The sequence below is a fragment of the Pleurodeles waltl genome, chromosome 7 (assembly GCF_031143425.1).
Source record: "Pleurodeles waltl isolate 20211129_DDA chromosome 7, aPleWal1.hap1.20221129, whole genome shotgun sequence".
Lineage (NCBI taxonomy): Eukaryota > Metazoa > Chordata > Amphibia > Caudata > Salamandridae > Pleurodeles > Pleurodeles waltl.
The window spans coordinates 1,358,663,445-1,358,684,828 of record NC_090446.1 but is presented as its reverse complement, the minus strand read 5'-3'; the positions used below and the strand labels follow the sequence as shown (position 1 = coordinate 1,358,684,828).

At 45.2% G+C, this 21,384-nt stretch overlaps 1 protein-coding gene across 6 annotated transcripts in view; it reads right to left on the bottom strand.

The window, feature by feature from the left end:
- Positions 1 to 21,384, bottom strand: part of LOC138246308 (leukocyte immunoglobulin-like receptor subfamily B member 4A) — a 489,529-nt gene that overhangs the window by 57,552 nt on the left and 410,593 nt on the right. For 4 of the 6 annotated variants that reach the window (XM_069200794.1, XM_069200789.1, XM_069200791.1 and 1 more), the window contains one exon: positions 12,414 to 12,452. The exons of the other annotated variants lie outside the window; for them this stretch is intronic. In XM_069200794.1, the coding sequence (XP_069056895.1) occupies positions 12,414 to 12,452 (39 nt within the window). The remainder of the gene's footprint in view (positions 1 to 12,413; positions 12,453 to 21,384) is intronic. 6 annotated transcript variants of the gene reach the window in all.

Below are 21,384 nucleotides of genomic sequence, written 5' to 3'. Positions count from 1 at the left end.
TTCATCTTTCACACAAATATACAACATTTTTGATGCAAACAGTGCACTGAGAACTGAAGAGATGCATCACTCCCAGTAGTATTCTCCCTTCACTTTCTCCCAACACAATTTAATCTCCTATGAGGTTACTTCCTAGACAAAAGGATGTACGAAGAGGGACTTTAAATAGATATCAATCCAACCAGCAAAATCTTACTACACCCTTCTCCCAATCAGCCACCACCTAGCAGTCCCACTTTGTCCACACCAACCTACCTGCACAATCAAATTGTAAACTCCTGATTTCTCTAGCCTGATCAGCTCATGTATAGATGACTGTGGACCCTCCATCGACATAGGGAAACGCTGGCATGGATAAGCAGCACCCACAACACACTAAAGGTAATGTATCATATTGATTCCGTACATGTTTTCCAAATGAAGGTGCTGTTCTTCTTTTCTAAAATCAAATAGCCATCAAACGGTGCACAGAACAGCCTACTGTACCTCTTATTTCAACTTTACCTTCATTTATTTTGATAGTTCTAGTGTTGGAGAGTGGTTTGTACCCTGTAGTAGCGGTGCATTTGCGTACAGAGTTCATTTTTCCTTATAGGTGGTCATTTACTGCATCTTTTTTGGAGAGGTCATTGTCACCTTTCCGGAACTGTCAAAAGTATTGTTCTTACCTTTCCACAATTGCTGTCAGGATCCCTGTCTCAGTCCCCAGATTCAAATGGAACCTGATTCTGTTCCTTCTGTCCCTAGGATTGCTTGTGACGCCGTGGGGACTTGCGGCGTCTCCCTCATAGCCAGCAGTCGGATTGGCAGTCCGTGTCTCGGGCGGCCGGTCCTGCCGCGTGGCGTTTTTTGGGCCGCAACCTGTTTTGTCGACCACGGCACGGCTCGGGAGTCCTCTCTTGGGCTCAGGGTCGCGCTGCGCTCACTTGCGACCCCCATAGTTTTTCTTACCTGCTTTCAGGTTTTCTTTTTTTTCTTTCTTTTATTCTTTTTCCTTTTTCTTCTGGTGGCCATATTTTTTTCTTTCCAGGTGCCTGTGTTTCCTTCCCTGCATGCTTTGCACTACCTTTTCTACAATGGCACTTTTTCCATTCACCTGTATGTGTCTTTCCCAATCCAAGATGGCACCTTTAGTTCTTTCTGCATGTCACTTCCTGTTTGTCAGTATATAAGCACAGAAGGTCTTCTTTTCCTTGTGTTGCAAACACTTCAGTCCTGGTGGTGCTCCTCGCTCCTGCTTCCCATGATTTTTGGACCTATCCTATTTTTTGCCTGCAATTTTGTTGTTCCTGATTCTTTATTCTTTTCAGCTTCTCTTTTTTGCCTCTTTTTAGGAGTTCCTGCAATCTGAGTTTTTTTCCCAATTTTGAGTTTTTCCTCTGGGACTCCTTCTGGAGGTTACGGCCTGCTAGGCGTTGTATTGTCAGCAGCACTGTGGCTAGTGGAAAGGGTCGCCCTTACCTTGGTCAATCCAGAATAACAAGAAACAAGGTGGTGGCCCGAGACTGGCAGACTACAGCGGTAAGAAGCGTGCAAACTGTGACATTGCTGGCAGGATCCCTCTAATCTTCACACGGTTATCATTAGCATTACTGTCTCATTAACAGGACTGCTGTCACAAGACATTTAAAATGTTGCCAAACTTCCAGCATTATACTTGTGATTTGCTACAGGAACCCTTTCTCATTCCTATAATGGACATCAAGATCCCATTATTTTGACCTGATTTCTAGTTAATTCCCAGGTTTACCATCATATCCCTAGATACATCCCAGGAAGCTTGTCAAGTACCTTAGCCCATTATCAGGATTTTCAATGGGAGATCTATTCATTTTCCAACTTTGTCTTCAAGATGCCTCTCTGAGTCTCATGATTGCTGTGAGGGTTCATTTCCTGTTCTCAGGATTTCTCCAGGATTCTAGCTTTCTTCTCAGTGTACCCTGTCCTGTTTCATGAAGTGCCAACAAACTCCCTATGATACTGTCAGAATCATGGTTGGGATCTGTGTGCCATCTCCAAAATCATCCATTCCAACCTCAGTAGTTCTGAAATGATTCCAGTCGCATTCACAGGATTGTCAATAGGATCATGCTGTACTTCAAAGATTGCTATAAGGATCTGTGTGCCAATCCCAAGACTATGGGCCAGATTACGACCTTCGTGGAGGGGATTACTCCGTCCCAAATGTGACAGATATCCCATCCGCCGTGTAACAAGTTCCATAGGATACAACTGAACTTGTAATCCGGTGGGTGGGATATTTTCACAGTAATCCCCTCCGCCAAGGTCGTAATCAGGCCTAAATATGTTTCCCGTCACACTCTGAATGTTGCTTTAGTTTCCCCATCTTATTCAAAAGGTTATAATGAGAGTAATTGCTATTTTACCGGAAATTATATCAGTACATCTGCCTCCTTGAAAAAAACTGTTGTCAGATCTGTGATGCATTCCGTGGCTTTCTATGAAAATGTTAGACCATTCCCTGGTTTGACATAAGGATCCTTGTTGGAATTTTCAAAGGGTACCCATCCACTACTCTGAGTATTCGCATCAAGAATCACATGCAATCTTATGACTGTTGGCATAGTACCATGACTTTGTACCTAACGAACAAGTTACTTACCTTCGGTAATGCTTGTTTCTGGTGGATGCAGTATCTACATATGGATTCCTCACCTTTTGAATACCCCCAATGCGCCAGCATTCAATGGAAATCTTTTATTTCTAGTTCTCCACTTTGATGAGGACGTCACAATGGAACGCCTCCACATGCAAATCAATCTGACGCCATTGGAGCCGTAAAAAGTCCTCACCGGCATGCTGACGTCAGTTTCACCCACTTTTTTTTTACTGTGCCATCAACGGCAATGGGTGAACATCAACATCACAAGCACAACATGTGCGACTTCATGATATATATATATATATATATATATATATATATATATATATATATATATAAAAATATATATATTTATATATATATATATATATATATACATCCAGATATAAACATACAATCTGTATTTAGAATTTGCCACAAATACATATATACACTATACAGAAACAATTTCATTCTTGGCAGAACCAGACAGGCGACGGGGAGAAGGGTGGGACCGTGTGAAATCCACAAATAGATACTGTATCCACCAGAAAAAGCATTACTGAAGGTAGGTAAATTGTTCTTCTGATGGATACTTCTACCTGTGGATTCACCTTTTGAATAGAATCCTAAAGCAGTCCTGCACTCGGAGGTGGGTGCCTGTGCACTAAGAAATCTCGATGAAGAAGCTCCCCCGATACAATGTAATACCTGGAGAGGTAGAAAAGCCATTAGCGTAGAAGGTAAGGAAAAAAGGGAACTAACGTCAGCACGCCATTGTTCCCTGCTGTTCAGCTCCTTTCCCTCACCGCACAATCACTAGCCGGTTAGCATGCCACATAAAAAAATCAAAGTTATACCATTATTAAACATTTGACATTGCCCCTTGTACAATACTTCCAAACTGGATAATAGATCTATAGAAGTTGTACTCTAATAGCATAGAACTAAGGAATCATGTTTTTGAACAGTTTCAGTGTGTGTGCTGTTTCTGTAGTCATATCTAAAAAAAAAGATGGAAGGAAAAATAATTTTGAGCAGAGAAAACGTTCTCTTGAATAGCCTTAGAAATTCTTTAATTCTGTAATCTGCAAAGTGCACTAGAATGGTTCTGGGGTATCTTGCATGCACAGGGACCTGATTTGAATATTCTGGGAGGACATAAATCTTCACCAATGTTAATTTAATGTTTCAACAAAAGCTGTATGTCTTTATCCTCTGAGCTCCCTTTTATTCGCTGATTAGATCGCCTAGAGTGAATCTCATTTTGCTCTTGCTTATTGCACAACAATGTTACCTCCTTTTTAAGATGTTTAGTTAATTCAAAAGTGTTGTGCAGCTTGTCCTCACCATCTGACACCCATTGTTCTATCTCTTCCACTTTGATAACATGCATCATTTGTCCGTCTGTTTTGTCTACTATCTCAAAAACACTATCCAATGACTAGGGATCAGAACCAATGTCTCTTAAATGTTCAGCTGGTGCTGTCAGAAGAGAAGTGGAATATTTAGGATGCCGCCCCAGCTTGGGTCTCCTATTTTTAGACTGTTATAATGGGAACTCTTAGGGCCATATGTACGAACACATTTTCCCATTGACACAGAATGGGAAAAACCCTTTGCTACATCTGGCCCTTACTTGCTTAATTTTATGGTAGAGGGTCTGTTTGCTCATAGATCCCTTTGCTGTTTTTGTTAAGTCTAGAAGTCATTTTATGTATCTGACATTGACATTGGTAGAAGGCTTGCTTGTAGCTGTAGGTAGGACCATGGTTGTAGCCTCCGGTTGAGCCAAACTAAGATTTACTACAGTGCTCGGTTCTGCAGTGGCCTGTTCAAAACGTTGCTGTAAATTGAAGTCATTTTTCATTTGTATTGTGGCACTCGGAGACTCACCCCTGCTTCCCACCATTGTGATTCCACGGGCGCAACCCATGATATCTTCTTCTTTAAATTTGGTAATGTTCAGAGATAAGACACTGTTGGAAGTTATCCAGTCTATTTGAGGTGATACAGTCATAGCAAGAATTGTCAAAAGTTGACCTTTTGTACCATTGCTCGACATGCTCTGTTAAATGGGTTCCCTGACTTAGTTGGCATTGCAGATGTTTGGGCCCACATCACGAGCCCAGCGCACCATAGGTATTATAGTCATTAGTCATTCAAAATAATTCAAGGTTATAACTAAAATGAAAAGCCAAATTTATCCGTTCAGAGCTAACAGTAAATACTCTTAGCCGTCTCTCCGCAACCTATCCGCAAGCCGCAAGGAAAGGAAACTCTGTTTCTGTGTGGCAACATGAAGCAAAAGGTGTTCCCACACATCTGGCTTTAAAGAAAACAAACTGTCAGCACTGTAGATGAGTAAACTGCTTAGGCACTGCAAACGCTGCCACAGGCGCTATATGTCTCATCCTGAGTCTTCCACCTCTGCACGCGTATGCTGACTCTCAGCCGATTCTCAGAATATTACACGAAGACACAGCAATTTGAGTGGTTACATGAACGCTGCACATGACTGCATTTACCATGATGCCTTGGGGTCACAAATGCTGGAATGGAAGACAGGGTGCTCCCCATTTTGACTGTTGTAATTAAGGCTCCCGTGAGCCTCTGAGCTGACGAGCTCGGGTGAAGCACCTGTGCGCCTTCTTGAGTGGTACTTAAACCTGTGAATACTTTCAAGGCGGCATTTCAAGCAACCCCGCCAGCTACACGTTGCTCTTCGCTGACGACGGCCAAATAGCCAGAAACACGTGTCCGAAGATACGGCACTCGCCGCACCAACTTATGGTGAAAAACTTTTAAAACTCTGTTCAAATTCGTGCTAATGACTGCATTTACCATGATGCCTTGGGGTCACAAATGCTGGAATGGAAGACAGGGTGCTCCCCATTTTGACTGTTGTAATTAAGGCTCCCGTGAGCCTCTGAGCTGACGAGCTCGGGTGAAGCACCTGTGCGCCTTCTTGAGTGGTACTTAAACCTGTGAATACTTTCAAGGCGGCATTTCAAGCAACCCCGCCAGCTACACGTTGCTCTTCGCTGACGACGGCCAAATAGCCAGAAACACGTGTCCGAAGATACGGCACTCGCCGCACCAACTTATGGTGAAAAACTTTTAAAACTCTGTTCAAATTCGTGCTAATGACTGCATTTACCATGATGCCTTGGGGTCACAAATGCTGGAATGGAAGACAGGGTGCTCCCCATTTTGACTGTTGTAATTAAGGCTCCCGTGAGCCTCTGAGCTGACGAGCTAGGGTGAAGCACCTGTGCGCCTTCTTGAGTGGTACTTAAACCTGTGAATACTTTCAAGGCGGCATTTCAAGCAACCCCGCCAGCTACACGTTGCTCTTCGCTGACGACGGCCAAATAGCCAGAAACACGTGTCCGAAGATACGGCACTCGCCGCACCAACTTATGGTGAAAAACTTTTAAAACTCTGTTCAAATTCGTGCTAATGACTGCATTTACCATGATGCCTTGGGGTCACAAATGCTGGAATGGAAGACAGGGTGCTCCCCATTTTGACTGCTGCACAGAAGATGCATGTCTCCCCTTGTGTTTTACTTGACCCTTTCAGCAGAATCACCACCAAACTTTTTGCCTTTACCCCTTCTGTTTTCTGAACCCATTTTAGTTGGTGTTTAAGACTTTGTGCACTTCACCACTGTAAAGTACTTATGCAAGCCCTTAAAACATGGTAACATTGGGCTACACCTGATTGCACACTTAGGGATTTATCTAAAAGCAACTTGCGACACAGATGCATCACTGTTTCTTTTGACGCACAGGTGGTGCAGGCTGCAGGCCCATATCTATAAGGCAATGCAAAGCCATTTTTGTGTGGCTTTTCATGTCCTTGTAGATATGGAGTAAGGCAATGCAGCGGAAGCTGCTGGGGTGCCTTACTCTGCATCAAAGAGGCGATCCATGGGCATTGCTCTGGGTTTTCCCATGCATTTCCAGATTGTCAAGAATCTGTAATCCTGGGAATGTGTCAAAAGCATATCCTCCTCCACAGGGGAGGCAAAACAAGGAGAAATAACTTTATTTCTCCTCGACTTTTCCTCTTTCTATGTGAGCTGTGTTCTGCAGCACGCATAGAAAGAGGATAACACCTTCAACTATTGCATCCCTTCCTGCACAAAAAGAATAATTCCTGAAACACAGATACCCTTGCACCATGGTGCAAGGGTGCCTGTGTTGGTGCATGGAAGCCAATTGTGCACCAGCGCAGTGGAAGAGGACAGGAATGCGCCGTATCTTGCACCGTATCTTATAGATTCTTTTGATGCGGGACAGCATAGCAGAAAGCCTTGCAACACTGCCCTGTGCCAAAATATTGTAAATAGACTCCTCAACTTACTTAAATGTTGAAATGCATAAAAACAAAGTCAATGTACGTCATGATATGTGCTGCCATTACAATGAACTTGCTTTGCTATTGTAGATTCCACCCAACATGACCTCCCCATCAACCCCGAGCAGAAGTACGTGGTCAAGGAGACCCTGCGACCTAGGCCTGAAGCAACTGATTGACAGATCACAGCTGGGGTGACACATAGGCCATAGACAAATGTGCAAAAAGGAAAGACCCATATTGATTACCCAGATAGGCAGCAACACCACAAAGGTCCTAGGAAGTTGGCCCCCCAAAAAAACACATTTGGCCGGAGGGGTACGTGTTCCCAAAATATCATAAAGTTAGACACCACATGAGGTCAGGAACACTCAGCCAACCAGAACACAGCACACACACTACACGCAGTGATCATGAGCTACCCACGCCAGATATCTGGACATGTTATCTACTGGCCCACACTATGTCCATGCAAGGTCGAGAAACACCTGCACACTTTATCAGATGGTCAGATTTATGACCTCGTGACTTGGCCCGAATTCCTTTTTTCAAAGAATGTATTCAATCATTTTATTGCACTTCAAAACAATGTATAAAAAGATGCTCAAACTCTGTAAATTTGAGAGACAGTCATCAGACCCCGACTCTATACTGCACTCTCCCACCCGTTGGTTTAATTAAACAGACTGTTCCTGCTTTGCCTGACGCCCTTGTCTTTCATTTATTTAAGGTAAATCGGCATTCAAGACACATATTCATCCCTAGTAAAGTGGTACAGCAAATACCCAGGGCCTGCAAATTAAATGATATTGGTGGACCTGCAGCACCGATTGTCCCACCCACTTAAGTATCCCATTTAAAGCATTTCTCAGGCCTGCCAATGCAGCCTGCATGCAGTTTTAAACTGCCAATTCAACTTGGCAAAATAACCTTTTTGCCAAGCCTAAACCTTCCTTTTTGAAACATATAATTCACTTGCAAGGTAGGTCCTAAACGGCCCATGGGGCAGCGTGCCTTGTAGTTAAAAAGTAGAAAACATATTTTTATGTTTTACATGTACCTGTAGTGAAAAACTCTTAACTTTGTTTTTCACTACTGCAAGGCTTACCTCTCCCATTCAATAATATTGGGTAACAATATTACATTTAATAAGTAATAACTTTTATTTGGGAAGAGGTAGGAAAGTCATGCTTGGTCTCCAATAAATTATAATTTAACATTTTCTTTATTGGTAAAGTTGGAATTTAAGTCACAATTCTGAAAATGCCACTTTAGAAAGTCCAAAAATGTGCACAAGCAGCACCAGGAACCCCCCCGCTGGATGTAATCAGCTGCCAAGCGGGTGTCAAAATGGCTTTTCTTTCTCATAATGTCATCAAGCCACATTCATCAAAAAGAAGGGCAGAGTCAGCAACAGGAACTGAAATTTAGAGGATCTGTCAAGTCTGTGGACCTCCATCCTCCATCCAGACTTTGGGGGTGATTCTGATTCTGGCGGGCGGCGGAGGCCGCCCGCCAGAATTCCGCCCCCAAAATACCGCGCCGCCCCCAAAATACCGCGCCGCGGTCAAAAGACCGCAGCGGGTATTTCAAGTTTTCCCCTGGGCTGGCGGGCGGCCGCCAAAAGGCCGCCCGCCAGCCCAGGGGAAAACGACCTTCCCACGAGGATGCCGGCTCGTAATCGAGCCGGCGGAGTGGGAAGGTGCGACGGGTGCATTTGCACCCGTCGCGTATTTCACTGTCTGCCAAGCAGACTGTGAAATACTTGTAGGGGCCCTCTTACGGGGGCCCCTGCAGTGCCCATGCCAGAGGCACTGCAGGGGCCCCCAGGGGCCCCGCGACCCCCCCTACCGCCATCCGGTTCCCGGCGGGCGGACCGCCGGGAACTGGATGGCGGTAGGGGGGGTCGGAATCCCCTCGGCGGCGCAGCTAGCTGCGCCGCCTTGGAGGATTCAACAGGGCAGCGGTACACTGGCGGGAGACCGCCAGTGTTGCCGGTCTGACCGCGGCTTTACCGCCGCGGTCAGAATGCCCTGCGGGGCACCGCCGGCCTGTCGGCGGTGCTCCCGCCGACCCTGGCCCCGGCGGTCTAAGACCGCCGGGGTCAGAATCACCCCCTTTGTCTTCTTGTTGCACCCCACAGACCACACCTTCACCTGCAGGAATTGTTCAGAGCTTCAGTCAGAACACAAGTGTCCTTCATGTGAATACATGGAAGACTACGCAAATAGTTTTATAATGTATTCGAAATGAAGAGGAGAATATAAGAGAGCAGTGCGGGTGAACATGCTAGAAAAGGAGACACAGTAACATCTGCCTATTACTAACATTATGGTGCATTCCTACAGCCTTATGGACTCTATCCAAGAAAGGGAGACAAAAACTGGGAGATACATTCCACTCTATCATATACATGTATATTCATGTGAGCACATGTGACAAATGTGAAGGTCCAGCTACCAGCCACTGCACAGATTTACACAACCTGTGTTAGGGTCAAATACAGTTATGGTTTGAGCACTAGAACACTAGTTGCCTGCGCTAAAAAGAAGTACCACTTTAGATGGTTCTAAAAACCCTTCCAGAATCTAGCACTTACTGAGCAATATGCCACAATCACATACAGAGAAGTAGCCAAAGGGCTTGTACTGCTCTTCTTGCACCAGAAACATACTGGGTATACTAAATGGTTAAAAAGAGGAGCCGCCTGTCACATGGACACTCAACCATGGGCTGTCAACCTACCAGTGATAATAACCAAAAGGACAAAAGGACGTTTTTAACAAACAGACTTTAATGTTCCTGCAATACCCTATTGCTAGCAACAGCTTCAGACTTTACAAGACTCCGGGTCAAACTGTAGGTACTATCTCCCACTGCCCCAAGGCCTTTGGTTTGCTGATATGCACTAACGACTCTCATTGACAGCAAATGATAACACAGTTTGTGAAATAATTTATTTTTTAAATGTTTTTTTCATATATATGAATACATATATCAACATTAACATGACACACACAAGTGTTCTGCACATTTTCCTTCTTTAAACTGATTCCGGTTAAATGTAGGCCTATAAATTACAAAGAGTTCAAGTTAGTTGGTTCTTTGCGTGTAAAACGTGAACCTTTATTTTTTGTCAAAAAGCTGATGCAACATTGAAAATGTGTAATGCTTATTTTTCACATTTCCCATGCAGAAAATAATGTTTTGTTCTTTGAGATTGTGGTGGAATTTGTTAATGGAATGGAGGTATTTAGCTGCACCTGCAAGTGCAAGCAGGCTGTATGTGTTATCTACAAGTTAGAAGGTCACAGTCAAACCCAGCCTGTGAGAAAGTTTTGTATATTTTAATGAGACTGAAACTATATCTTTGCTGATATCACTTGATTGGTTGGCTCTTTGGAGAAATTACGTTACGGATAGTTTTAGACTTTTTTCCTTTTAAGAAAGATTGTGTTTGCAACATTTTAGCTTCAGATTCTTTTCTAGCTTCCTTTAAAAGCGATTTCTTCCTAGCTCCTTTAGAAGAGATTCCCTTTTAGCTTTCTTTAGAGCACATGCCTTTTTCCCTTGCTAAGGGGTATAACTTGATTTATGGGCAGATACCTTCTCCATGTACCCTACAAAGCTTTATGTGATTTATGGGCTTAACCTTTCAAATGCTTTCCAAGCTGACACTTTTTGCCTGACATCTTTCCAATCTTTTCTACTCTTTCCTAGTTTAGCTTTTTGGGATTTTCCCTCCTTGGGAGACTGTGGGCCTGACTTAGAGTTTGGGGGATGGAGTTACTCCATCACAAATGTGACGGATATCCCTTCCACTGTATTCAGATCCCATTATATCCTATGGGAATTGTAGTACGGCAGACATCTGTCCCGTTGGTGACAAAGTATGCCGTCCGCCAAACTCTAAATCAGGCCCTTAGTCTGATTAGATTTATTTTCAGACACCTTTATAAATGTTTGTCTTTGCATTTATGAATTGGAATTGCTCTGAATCATACTGATTAATTCATTAGTTTATTTACTATTGATTTACAACTGATTTGATGATTTGAATTTGTAACTTTGGTAATTCTTTAATAAACTTCCCTAGTTTGTAAATCTAGTATTCTCTTTCATCTGTTTGGGTCCAAATGTGCTTCACAGTATTTCGTTTTATTGATTCTTGTGACAGCCTCATCCCGAAACTACAGCCACATCAGAGTGAGCCTGAACCTGAATTTGCACCTAAAATTCACCTGGTGAAAAGTGCTGATCCCTACTCTCCTGGCCTATCACTTAACTATGAGTCATGAGATGCTAGGCAAAAATAAATAATCTTTATACCATTAAACTATATTCTGCACATTATTGCAACTATCATTAAACATTCATTCACTTTACAAATGTAAACGTTCAGGTACGACCTGACTACCCAATAACTTATCCTTGTTACTTGTAGAGCTCACTTTGTCTGATTAATGGCAGCTGAATAATACATGTGTGATTAATACCAGAGAAGGTGGATATCTGTGACTCATATGGGAAGGTTTTGAAGTTGTGTGAACCTCTGCATGACGCCTATGATACTGAACTTAGGCTTGCATGTTTGGAATAGTGAGACAGAAAAGTTCCACATTCATACATATCTCTCCCTTGTTCAATTTTACAGATTTGCCTAAAGCCAGTTATTTTATAAGTTCTGTTAGAAGCATGGTGTTGACTAAAGCACCTCTGCATTACTTGATGAGATTTGTTTTACAGATATCCAGTCTCCATCTCAGGTACTACAGATCAAAATCAAGTAGACTGTCAAGCTGTGGGAGATTTATGTTGCATATAGGAGAACATTACTGTGTATTTTGTACTTCAGGATAGGTCAACAGACAACTCACAAAGCTGAGGTTTCTATAATTGTAAGCTGTTTGTGCAGCAGCACACCACACCTTAGGAAGAAACAGTTTAATATTGGTCAGGGCATTCAAGAGTGTTTTGTTAACTTGGCTTTTGTGCTCTGATTGGCAGTAAAGATCAAATTGATTACAGTTACACCCTATGAGCGCACAACTGTAAATGGGCTATTCAATGGTATCAGGTTTAGTGCTAAATGATCATGGACAAGTGTTTCAGTGGGGCCTCAGAGTGAGCGGAGGATATCTAGTGTGACAGGTGTGGTACTACATTAAATATGTGCATGCTTTTAATCCAGCCAATCTGTAGTGGTGAGTATTTGCATTTTCCACAAATGCATGCATTGTTTGGTAGATTTCACAGATTCACATGGATTGTTCAATCAAAGGCTGATTTTAAGGATGCATGATGGACCAAGGAAAGAGCTCGTTTTGATTGTGATCATTCCCTTTCACTAGAAGGAGAAAAGTGCCCATTAACGTTGATACTGAGGTGCCAGAGGTTGAAAGAGTGGAAGGATGAGACGTAAAAACGAAAAAACAAGATTACTCACCTCCAGAGGTGGTAGCTGTGCTAGTCTCCTGTTTGCCACCTGTAAGAGAAGAAATGGACAGGGCCATTCAGACTTTGAAGTGACCGTGAAAATAGATTAGTATGAACTTGTTGAGAGTGATAACTCTTAATTTGGAAACTAAAAGTAAAATAGTCCCTTCAGTACAACATTACACATTCTAGGTTTCACTGTTGCAGTCTCCTGCAAACAGACCTTCACACCCCTAGCCCCCCAACAAACGCCATCAGCCTCACTGGCCTGATTTGCAGTTCTGTTCTCACCCTCATAAGTTTGATAGGATCTCTCACTCTGCTACCTGAACCCCTACCACCAGTCCTGCTACTCCAACACTGTTACTACTACATTCTGCCACAACACAATTCCACTCCTTGACAGTAATATTATATGCAGATCATTTCTGAAGCAAAAGACTGTATTTTACGAAGAGGAATATTGAATAATCATCACTCAAATCTTCCAAATCCCCAATCAGTCTTTAGACAGTGCCTATCCAATCCTGTTTGCCCAAGTAGAAGCCTTACTGTGCTTACCTCAACTCTCTCTGATCAAGCAGTTCACAAACTTTCCCTTTCTTCATCTGATCAGCTCCCTTATCAACAACTGGGTCCTCCCCGTAGGCTTGAGGAGATGCAGACTTAGGCAAGCAATGGCCATAAACTTACAAAGGTCTTGTGTCATACTGGCTCTGTCACATGTTGCCTTAGTATGGGACAACATGGCTGGGTCCAACCTGAGGTGGCATGGTGAGCAAGAAAACATGATGGACTGGGATGCGGCCCTGAGCGATTGCTAGTGGCTGGGACTAATTCAAGCATTCCATCCATCATCTTGTTGTGTTTGCATTTGATGCCTTAAATGTGCCAGGTATGCCCAGATTTGGGTCCTAGGCTGACTGTGCCAATGGAACCAAACTATAACTAGCTGAAGAACCCTAATAAGGGTCCTGGGTTGCTTGTGTTCCAGTTCAGGGAGGACCTGGCTAGGCAGTTGTGGCTGGACTGTTCTCATGAGGATCAGGGTCAAGAGTGATATGGATATGGCTAGGTCCGAACTGAAGAGGCATAGTGAGTGACAAACCATGAATCTGGATGCTGCCCCAGCGATTGCCAGTGGCTGAGATTCATTCAAGAACCCCTTCCATCAACTTGTTGTACTTGTATTAGTGTAAATTAAGCCATTTTTTATTGCTGTCATCTAAAGTGACTTCCCTGAAAGCAGTGATTCAGTGATGACATCACATGCGATTATGATGAAGACTTTCAAGATTGCTGCTTCATTTTAATTGTTGCTCTCAAGGTCACTTCCCATTCCAAGGATTGCTCTTTTGACCATAGTCTAATGCCATCACTGATTTCTGGATCCCTGTTCCGACCTGAAAAATGTTGCTACAATCTTTGTCCTATTTCCAGAATTGCATTAGGATCCCTATTTCCGTTCTCAATTTTTTTGATAGGAAGCTACGACCTTTTTTAGGATTATCATCACTATCCCTGTTTTATTTGTAGCATCAACTTTAGAATCTCTTTACCATTCCCAGGATTGGCTTCAATTGCACAGCCAAACTCCAAGTATTAATTTCTGTATAATTTTCTTGTCCCCACAATTTAATCAGAATTTGTGTTTTATTACTGCCTTAAATGAAAGGAAAATTTTCCACTTGAAGAAATCCTATTCATAATTGGGATCAGGTATACAAAGTAATTTAGCGGTCGTAAGCTCTGCAAATCAGTAAATCACAGACAGTGTGACTGGTAAATGGCTTTTTACTATGTACTAAACCTCATTCGCAATTTGATAAATGGTTACGCATCACAAAATGGGTTTGAAAAGTACATCAGATATTGCAATTTGGAAGGGGCATGTTTAGGGCACTGCTTGCAAATTGCAATTTGCAGTGCATAATATATCTATGGTTTGGGACCAGAACCTCGGCAGCAAAGCACTGAAAAGTTACCACCTCCTCAAAGGAGTTGGTAACTGATTCATAAAGGGAAAAGGAAAGGGACACCTTAGGGACCCCTACCACATTGTGAATATCAAGAAAGTTTGTTGGGGAAGACAGAAGTGGTCAAGGGGACCACAGCCAACTTGCAAACAAACTATAAAAAAAAAGTTAACTTTTTTTCAAACGCGGTCCCATTTCCATTAGGAAATAAACAGACTACATTTAAAAAAAGTTTACTTTATTTAAATGTATTCACAAGCATGGTGGTCTGTGACCCCAGCAGACCGACAGCCCTGTGTGGCATCCAAACTTTATTAGTCACAATTGCCAGGATATGTGTCCCATTCTGAGGATTACCATGATAATTACTATGCCAACCTAGGATTGCAATGGAGTCACAATCCATTCACACATTTCATTAGTATCCCCATTAAGTATCCAGTATTGTCGGTCTCCATTGCCATTTCGGGGATTTGCTCAGTGATAGACTGTAGACTTGTAGAGTGCGGCTGATCACCCGTAGGGTCTCAAGGTGCTGTTTGTTGGTGTGCTGCTCAGTCGAAGAGCCTGGTTTGAGGTCCTTCCTGAAGTGCTTTGGTGATGCGGTCTGCCTGAACTTGAGAGGTAGTGTGTTCCATGTCCGGGCTGCTAGGTAGGAGAAGGAACTTCCTCCTGCTGTGCTCTTCCGGATCTTGGGGACGGCTGCAAGGGTGATCTGGGAACAACGGAGATGTCTGTTGGGTACATAGAAGGCATGGCGGTGGTTGAGGTATGCCGGTCCTATGTTGTGCAGTGCCTTGTAGGTGTGGATCAGGAGTTTTTATATATATATATTTTTTAAATATTTTTATTGGTTTTATATAGCAGATGTACAATACATGCATTGGTCAGAAATACTTACAGGATCACTTTTATCTGGTTAATGTTACGTTTAAACAACTAAACCCCCCGTTAACACACTTAACTAGCCATTTATTACATACAGTATTAATTTTCCTGCTGTTTAGCTCATGGTGTTGCACTTATGCTAGATATCAGAGAGGCTCCCTTTGTGGTTGTGGTGAGACACTTACTATTTATGTCCGCACCCCCATGGGGGCATTAGGTGTACTTTCTTGCCTTTATTGAAGGTAGGTAGTGGGGGTACCTGATTTCCCCGGCATCCCCACTAATGCTCCTATGACAGTGTGTTCTTGCAGAATGGCCCCCCCCTGGAGGGGTGTGAGATTATGCTCCCCTTCAGCCGTTTTCTTGTCTTGGTCGTGATCTGTGTTGTTTTGACTGGGTAGGTTTCTGATGGGTGCAGTTTAAGTGTTATATAGTCCCCTTCATGGAGGTTTGTCATCATTTTTTGCTTCGAGTTTGGATACCATTGTTTCCCAGGTGTTGCATCCCGTGTGTATCTGACCTTCTTGTGTCAATTTTATAAGCACCTGATGTTCTGTACGGGCCCACCGTAGTGTGCGGGTGTGCCAGGAATTCTGGTCCGGAGCATTGGGCGCTTTCCAGTGCATTGCTATCAGCCTTTTATACATCGCGAAGGATAGGTCTACAAATTTATGTAAGTGGCTGTGCTTTTTTGTTCTTGTCCTCACTCCCAATAACCAAGATCTAGGGTCCGCTTCCAATTCTAGTCCCGTCCAGTCTGATAGCTCCTTCACCACCCTGTTCCATTCTATTTGCACCCGGGGGCATTCCCAGACCATATGATAAAAGTGGGCATGCATCTAGGACATGTCGGCGCCGTTTCAGGAAACATACGTTTCAGCCTGGCCGGGGACAGATACGTCTGATATGTAAAGTTGAACTGGGTGTAGCGGAATCTGGGGTTCCTTGATACCCCCCCTGACGTGTGACAATGCTTTCGGCCAGTCCTCCTGGGGGATCGGGGTGGGGAGGACAGTGTTCCACCTCTCCCTAGCTCTTTCTAAGTGGGGTTCTGAAGGCTTGCTAAGTATTTTGTATAGGTTAGAAATTGCTTTAGTTTGGGCGTCGTCCTGTAGTATGTGGTGTATTGTGGGGGACGTCTCTGGCTCTAGGGCTCCCATTCCCCATGTTTTCTTAATTGCGTGGCATATAGTGTGATAAGATAAGAATTGACCAGGGTTCATGTCTGTGAGGGCCTGGATGGCCTCAAATGGCATTAGTTTACCATCTTCAAAACAGTCACCCACCAGTCGTATTCCCGCCTCCGACCACACTAAAGACGCGTGCGGCACGATCCTCTGCTGCTCAAGAAGACACTCCAGCGGGACGTGCGGGGTGTATGGGACTGTTCCATGTCCCTTCTGGATATACCTCCCCCAGCATGAATGTGCCACAGCTAGTAGTGCATTGATAGGTTCACTTTTAGGGTGTTTGTTTGATAGCCATGTTAACAGGTGGTCTCCTTTTAACTGAGTCTGCATCCATACAGCCTCAGCTGACAACGGCCTGTGGAGCCAAAGCTGCAGCCATTGTAGTTGTGCCGCTGCGTAATAAACCTCGAAGTTGGGGGCCCCCAGTCCACCCGAATCCACCGGTGGCTGCAGTGTGAATAATGCCACCCGCGCTCTGCCTCCCCCCATATGAGCTGTATCAGCATTGTGTTCAGATTGCTAAAAAAGCTACGTGGGAGAACAATTGGCAGAGCCGTGAAGTAATACAGTAGTCTGGGCAAGATCAGCATGTTTGCGATCGCTACCCTGCCCGGTGGGGAGAGCGGTAGTTTGTTCCAGAAGCGTAAAGAGCCCTTCATGGAGGTTAGTGCTCTCCCCAGGTTACCATCTCTGAGGTCTTCTGTTCTGTGGTAAATATGGACCCCCAAGTATTTAAATGTTTCAAAGCACCATTTCAGGCGCCCGCGTGGTGCCACCTCCTGTCTTCCTGGTGGCCATCTAGTCAGTGGGAACACACACGATTTGTCCCAATTTACTGCCAGGCCAGGTATCCTACTGAACTCCGCTAGGAGTGTCATTATGGAGGGTATCGACTCCGCGCCTTTCCGAGTGTATATAAGAGCATCGTCTGCATATAGCGAGATTGCGTGGTGTGTTGCATTCCTAATTAATCCCCATTCGTCGGCCATGGAGCGCACTTTAGTTGCTAGTGGCTCCATTGCAATCGCAAACAATAGTGGAATGGAGCCGGCGGAGTGGAAAGGGTACGACGGGTGCAGTTGCACCCGTCGCGATTTTCAGTGTCTGCTATGCAGACACTGAAAATCTCAGTGGGGCCCTGTTAGGGGGCCCCATGACACCAGTTACCGCCATCCTGTTCCTGGCGGTGAAAACCGCCAGGAACAGGATGGCGGTAAGGGGGTCGGAATCCACATGGCGGCGCTGCAAGCAGCGCCGCCATGGAGGATTCCCTAGGGCAGCGGGAAACCGGCGGGACACCGCCGATTTTCCGTTTCTGACCGCGGCTGTACCGCCGCGGTCAGAATGCCCATGGGAGCACCGCCAGGCTGTTGGCGGTGCTCCCGTCATTTTAGCCCTGGCGGTCGACGACCGCCAGGGTTAGAATGACCCCCTAAGTCTATTTCCCCCGTTGTGAGAGGGGCTTCTAGTGTGTCCCTGTCTGCTTGAGATAATTGCGGCAAGGGGGAGCCCCCCAGAAAAGACTCAAATTGTGTAACCGTGCACGAGGTGCACTTAGTGTATAAATTCTTGTAGTAGTCCCCGAACTTTTCATTTATCTCTACCTGTGTGGTAATCGTGATATGAGCATCGACCCGGATAGCGCCTATGGGAGAGTGTTGTTTGTCCTCTCGCAATAACCAGGCCAGCATTTTACCCGACCTGTCGCCCTCTGTTTGCAAGCGCGTTAAGTAGTAGTTGTAGTCGTGGCAACGGAGTCTGTTGTCTGCTTCATTATATTTTATGCGGGCTGCTTGTAGTGTTGAGTAAGGGGATTCCCCCTGTGCGGTTGCTATTTCCGCTGATCTTAGATCCTTTTCCAATTTAACAATTTCGGTATGTAGTGTGCGCCTTACTCCCCAGCTTGTAGTAATGCACTGCCCTCGGACCACCGCTTTGTGGGCGTCCCATTCCACAGCACATGTATTTGCCGTTAGATCATTTATTTCCCAGAACTCTCGTATTGTGGTATTTAACGTGTCCACAAGTGCCTGGTCTTGAAGTGCATCTACTTGTAAAAGCCAAGTTGGGATCAACTGTCGGCTCCTGGCCCAGCCTAGTGACAATCTCAGCGGCGAGTGGTCCGAGAGTGTCTTCGCTAGGTATTCCATTCCAACTACCAGTGCGGCTATGTCCTGGGTGCCCCAGATTGTATCTATTCTAGTATGTATTCTGTGTGGGGCGGAGTAAAATGAGTATTCCCTCTGAAGGGGGTGTTTTGTGCGCCATATATCATAAAGCCTCAAGTCGCCCGCCCAGTGTTGCAGAGGGGTTATGGTGTTCTTCCTCGCTACTGCGCTCGTTGGGGCGCTGGATCTATCCAATGTGGTGTCTGGTATACTGTTAAAATACCCAGCCCAAACAGCCGGAGCTGATGGGTTTGCTAGCAATGCTGGTGTGAGGGTACCCAAGAATCCCGCTGTGCCTCCATTTGGGGCATATATACCGACTATAGAAAGTTGTCTGCCATCTAGCTGGCCTTCCATCACCCAAATCTACCACCTGGGTCTATTCTGTGTGCTGTTTGGTGAAATGGGACTCCTCCTGCAATCCATATCAGTACCCCCCATGCGAACGCAGAGTATGTTGTGCCTGTCAATTGTCCGCCCCACTTTGGGCATATTTCCTGCAGATCTGGTTCCAATAAGTGTGTCTCTTGGAGGATAGCAATGTGTATTCCCAGTCGCTTGAAGCGTGCATGAATACGAGATATTTTATTTAATGTGCCCATTATGTCGTATTGATTGCTGTTGCGTTTAGTTTGTGGTGCCATGGGAGAGTGTGGGGTGAGTCTGTATGTTTGCCGCAATCTCGCTCATTGGACTTCTGATTTGCTGCCCCACTGATAGTGCTGTTAAATGTATTTGTTTGTTCCAGCAGTGATTGCATGTTTGTGATGGATCTGTAGTGTGTGTTTTTATTAATTTGCTGCTGTCCTCCCCCAACTAATCCCCACTCACTCTTATCTACTGATATAAAACTACTTAACTTGTATATATGTAAAGAAACCTGTATCCTTGTGGATATCAGCGGACGCCCCCAGGGCGTGTACACCCCCCCCCCCCCCCCAGGAGAAAAAAAAAAAAAAACAACCCCGCCCGCACCCGTGTTGCAGCCCCGCCAGTCGAAAATAAGTTTATGCAAAAGATACACATTTTTGAAGGATACTCGTTCTCCATGTACCCACGAAGCTCCAGGGGGACTCCGGGACGTCCAGCCCTTTCTCCCCTTAGCAGCAGAATGTGAGCAGTCTTGATGGTCGTGGTCAGAGATCATCTGCTGCTCTGGGGGTGACCCTCGGGCCTTTTGCTTCGTCCATTATAGTAGAGACAGAGCTGATCGTGTCCGAGTCAATCTCCGGTAGCTCCCTAATTATTTCGAAGGTGTTTTGTGTTAACAGAGGGGTTTCTTTCAGAACTTTTGCTCTCTCTTCAGCTACCTGTTGGGCGGACGGTTGGACCCTAGTGCGCCTTCTTGAGCGTTTCCTTGATGTCGAGGTCGACCACTCTTCTCTCTCCGCTTCATCTGCCATGCGCGCAAGGCGTTTGGCGTGTAGCCATGTCCAGATGTCTTCCGGGGAGTTAAATATGTGAATACGATCATCTGATATCACTCTCAGCTTGGCGGGGAAAAGTAATGCGTATTTAATGTTGAGTTCGCGCAGACGTTGCTTAACCCTAATATATGAGTTACGTTTTCTTTGCACCTCTTGAGTGAAGTCTGGGTATGCGTTAATGGTTGAATCCTCATAGTTAAATGTGCCTTTGTTGCGGAACTGTTGTAGGATTGCATTTCTATCCCAGAAGTTTAGGAATCTGGCGATCAATGGTCTGGGTGGTTGTCCAGGGAGCGGGGGCCTACCCGGAATTCTCTGCACCCTTTCCACAGTAAATAGCTTGGATGGGGCCCCGCCTAGCACCTCTTTGATTAGCCATTGTTCTAGAAATATTTCCGTGCTTTGTTGTTGCATGTTTTCGGGAAACCCCAAGAAGCGGATATTATTCCGGCGCGATCTGCTCTCAGGCTCTTCCGCCCGCTTCCATAGCGCCTTCAATTCCGTGTCCATGCGTTTAATCTGTTTTTGGTTGTCCTGAACCCTGGGAGATACCTCTGTCACCCCCTCTTCCACCGTTTTGACTCTTTCCACTAGCTTGCGATGATCCACACGGAGTAGATTCAAGTGCGATACTGCGTCGATTCTATTCTCCAGGGAAGTTTTAGTATCCATTATCGCTTGTAGTACCCTCTCTAGTTGCGCGGATTGTGATGCAAGTGTACTCTCCAGTGATTGCAGGGTCGGGCTTGTCGGTTGGTCGGTGGATGCTGGGCCTTGCGTGGTTCTGTCTTGATTTTTGGCTGATTTCAGCCTACCCGCCATTGTGCTCGTTCAGTGGGGAGTCTCAGAGTGATATTTTGGCGGGTTTCCCCCCTTTTCTCCTTTCTTTTTTTTAAACTTTATCTTCTCTTTTGTCCCTCTTCACTGACTCAGTTTATAATCCCCTTTCGACCGGTCCCGCGTCCGGGGGCAGGTTCTAGTTGGACCTGGTTCGCAGACCTGGTATCCTTGGTCTTGCCTCTGTTTGCTTGCGGGGTGTTGAGGGGGCAACGGGACCCAGCGGCCCGATGCTGGAGAAAAGTGTCTGGACCAGACTGGCTGGGGACTAACTACGCCGGTCTTTGTTCCTCTTGTCTCCAGGTCCGTTCCCTTGGACCCTTAGTTCAAGCCCCTGTCCCTGATGAGGCCTGCGCCAGGGGGGGGCGCTCTGCTGGACAAGTGCGGAATCAGGGGGGAGGGGTGGGGAGAGGGGAAGCGCAGGAGCGGCCCCGCCGTCTCCACCGTAGTTAGTGGGCCACAGCAGCTATTCCTCCACACTCCGTCATGCAGTGC